The 2816-nt window shown below is 41.0% G+C and overlaps 1 protein-coding gene across 1 annotated transcript; it reads left to right on the top strand.

The window, feature by feature from the left end:
- The first annotated feature begins 1064 nt into the window (after positions 1-1064).
- Positions 1065-1292, top strand: LOC129150209 (microsomal glutathione S-transferase 1-like). Its single transcript, XM_054720747.1, has one exon. The coding sequence runs from the start codon at positions 1065-1067 to the stop codon at positions 1290-1292; it is 228 nt and encodes a 75-aa protein (XP_054576722.1).
- Positions 1293-2816: the final 1524 nt, after the last annotated feature.

The raw sequence follows: 2816 nt of genomic DNA, 5'->3' as shown, positions 1-2816 counted from the left end.
CACCCCTAACTGCCCTCCCCTGCTTGCCTGGACACTCCTAACTGCCCTCCCCTGCTGGCCATCTTGTGGTGGCCATCTTTGACCACATGGGGGCAGCTATCTTGTGCAAGGGAGTGAGGGTCAATTTGCATATTACCTCTTTATTATATAGGATTATATAGGACTAGAGGCCTGGTGCATGAAAATTCATGCACTGGAAGGGGGGGTCCCTCAGCCCAGCCTGCCCCCTCTCACAGTCCAGGAGCCCTCAGGGGCAGGATGCGACCTGGCAATCAGGGGAAGGCAATTCCCCATCACACCTGTGCTGCTGCCACTGCCGACAGTGCAAGCCTCGGCTGGCCCTGGGCGGCTGGGCAGCTGCCATCCGAGGCTTGCCTGCGCCTCAGGCCAGCCCTGAGGGGCTGGGAGTCTGAGGAGACTGGGGGACGTCGGAGGCCTTGCTGCGTGCCTGCTGCCGCGGCAGGGCTTATGGGACTGAGAGCCACCATCTTGTGGCTGTGAGTGCTGCCATCTTTGAGGGTGGGATAGTCAATTAGCATATTCTCTCCTTATTGGCCGTGGGTGCCACCATCTTTGAGGGTGGGACAGTCAATTAGCATATTCCCTCCTTATTGGTTTTGGGTACTGCCATGTTTGTGACGGAATGAGGGTCAATTAGCATATTCCCTCTTTATTAGATAGGATAGTATATGTGGCAGATAAAACATAAAGGATGGTGAGGAGTTAAATGGACTTAAATAATTGCAAGATTTCTATATTATACATGAAATAGTACAATGTCAAGCCAGGTAGAGTGAAACGTTGACTATGTATAGTGTAATCACTAGAAAACCCACTAAGAAAATATAAAGCAAAGTACTAAGTGGCAAAACAAATTAAAATTGAATTAGAAAAATAATTTTTAAAAAGGCAAGACAGGGGATATAGAAGAACAAAACTCAGAGGGGACAAACAGAAAACAAATACTAAATCCATATGTATCAATTTCAGTGATCTGCCTGCTGGGACAGGTTTGCTGCCTCATCCTACTGCAATTCATGGGATCCACAATAAAAGTTGAAAAAATGGTTGACCTTGCCCAGCTAATGGAAAATGAAGTATTCATGGCATTTGCCTCCCATACAATGATTGTTCTTTTAAAAATGATGTTTCTGAGTACTGCAAATGCATTCTACAGATTGTCAAGAAAGGTTTTTGCCAACCCAGAAGACTGCCATAATAAAGTATCACAAATTGGGCAAGTAAAAAACAGATTTTTTCCCATAGTTCTGGAGACTAAAAGTCCAAGATAAAGATGTTGACAAGGTTGTTTCTTCTGAGGTCTCTCTCCTTGGCTGGTTGATGACCATCTTCTTTCAGTGTCTTCATTTGTTTGGCCCTCTGTATCCTAATCTCCTTTTCTTCTAAGGAGTTTAGGAATTCAACATATGAATTTTGGGAGGACACAATTCATCTTATAACACTCCTCTCTCTGACCCCTACAATCCATGTTCTTCTTGAATACAAAATAAATTATCTGAAAGTGTGATGACTGGCTCATCTGCACATAAAACTGACTGTCATTGGAGAAATAGGAAACTGGCAAACTTTGGGGTTAGTTGTACTGCCAACAAAACAATAACAACAAACATTTTTTGACTGTATTAAAAGAGGTTTTGATTGAGCTTTAAAAGAATCTCTGAAACCACTAAATTCTATGGGCAGACAGTGGACAGATAAAACATCTTAGTACCCCCAACCTCAGAACATATTGCCCAATACCTACTTCAGACATGGCTGAAAAGAAAAAAAAAATGGAAAAATAATAATCTCCTGAGGTTAGAGCCAAGGACAATGGAGAACAAAGTACAAGGGAGTTACTTTCTGAGTGTAAGTTCAGGGCATAACTTAGACACATTCTCCACTCCTAAGTAGGGACCTTCAAGGTTTCTGCCCAGAAGGATTTCAGATTTACTATGGGACAGTATCTGCTATGTGTCTTCCATAGTTTTATTTTCCAAATGGGATTTTTTGTTGTGGTTTTTCTATTCTGTTATATATTGGGTGTGTGGAGGATAGATAATTTGTCTTTTTAGTACAGAGGTATCCACATCAAGAGAAGCCACATCTGGACCTAATAAAGAGACCATCTTACTGAGTGCTCTGAGGAAGAGATTGCTGCATATTATCCAGTGTTATGAACTGTGTCCCTTTAAAATTCATGTTAAAATCCTAAACCTGGTACTTTAGAATGTGTCTGTATATGAAGGTAGGGTCTTTAAAGAGGTAATTAAGGTAAAATGAGTTAATATAAGTGGGCCCTAATCTAGTATGATGACTGGCCTTATAAGAAGAGATTAGGATACAGACAAGCAAGAGAAAAGACCACATGAAGGCATAAGGAGAAAATTACCATCTACAAGCTGAAGAGAGAGGCCTTGGAAGACATCAACCCTGCTGACACCTTGATGTTGGACTTCTAGCCTCCAGAACTGTGCAAAAATAAATATCTGTTGTTCAAACCAACAAATATAATTCTTGGTATTTGTTATGGTAACTTAAGTAAATAAACACACCCAGATATCTTGCACTTTGTGTTTCCTGCAGTGGTTAGACAGACTTTTGGAGTATTTCCTTCAAGAGGGGTGTAGTATATGATATGGGCACAAAAGAGAGTAAAGAAAAAAATTTCAATAGAAGGATTGGTCTTATTAGTCATGAGGGCTATTTATTGATATTTCTGGTTCTCTGTACTACTCATATTTTTCTAGGTTACGCTGCTATAACATATATTAACTTCAAACTATCAGTGGTTTGCAACAACACAAGATTATTTA

This window comes from Eptesicus fuscus, chromosome 9, assembly GCF_027574615.1.
Source record: "Eptesicus fuscus isolate TK198812 chromosome 9, DD_ASM_mEF_20220401, whole genome shotgun sequence".
Lineage (NCBI taxonomy): Eukaryota > Metazoa > Chordata > Mammalia > Chiroptera > Vespertilionidae > Eptesicus > Eptesicus fuscus.
The sequence above is the reverse complement of the archived record's forward strand: the minus strand, read 5'-3'. Positions and strand labels throughout refer to the sequence as shown.

Coding starts and splice junctions, on each gene's coding strand:
- LOC129150209 (XM_054720747.1), top strand. CDS start 1,065: ATGGTTGACCTTGCCCAGCTAATGGAAAATGAAGTATTCATGGCATTT.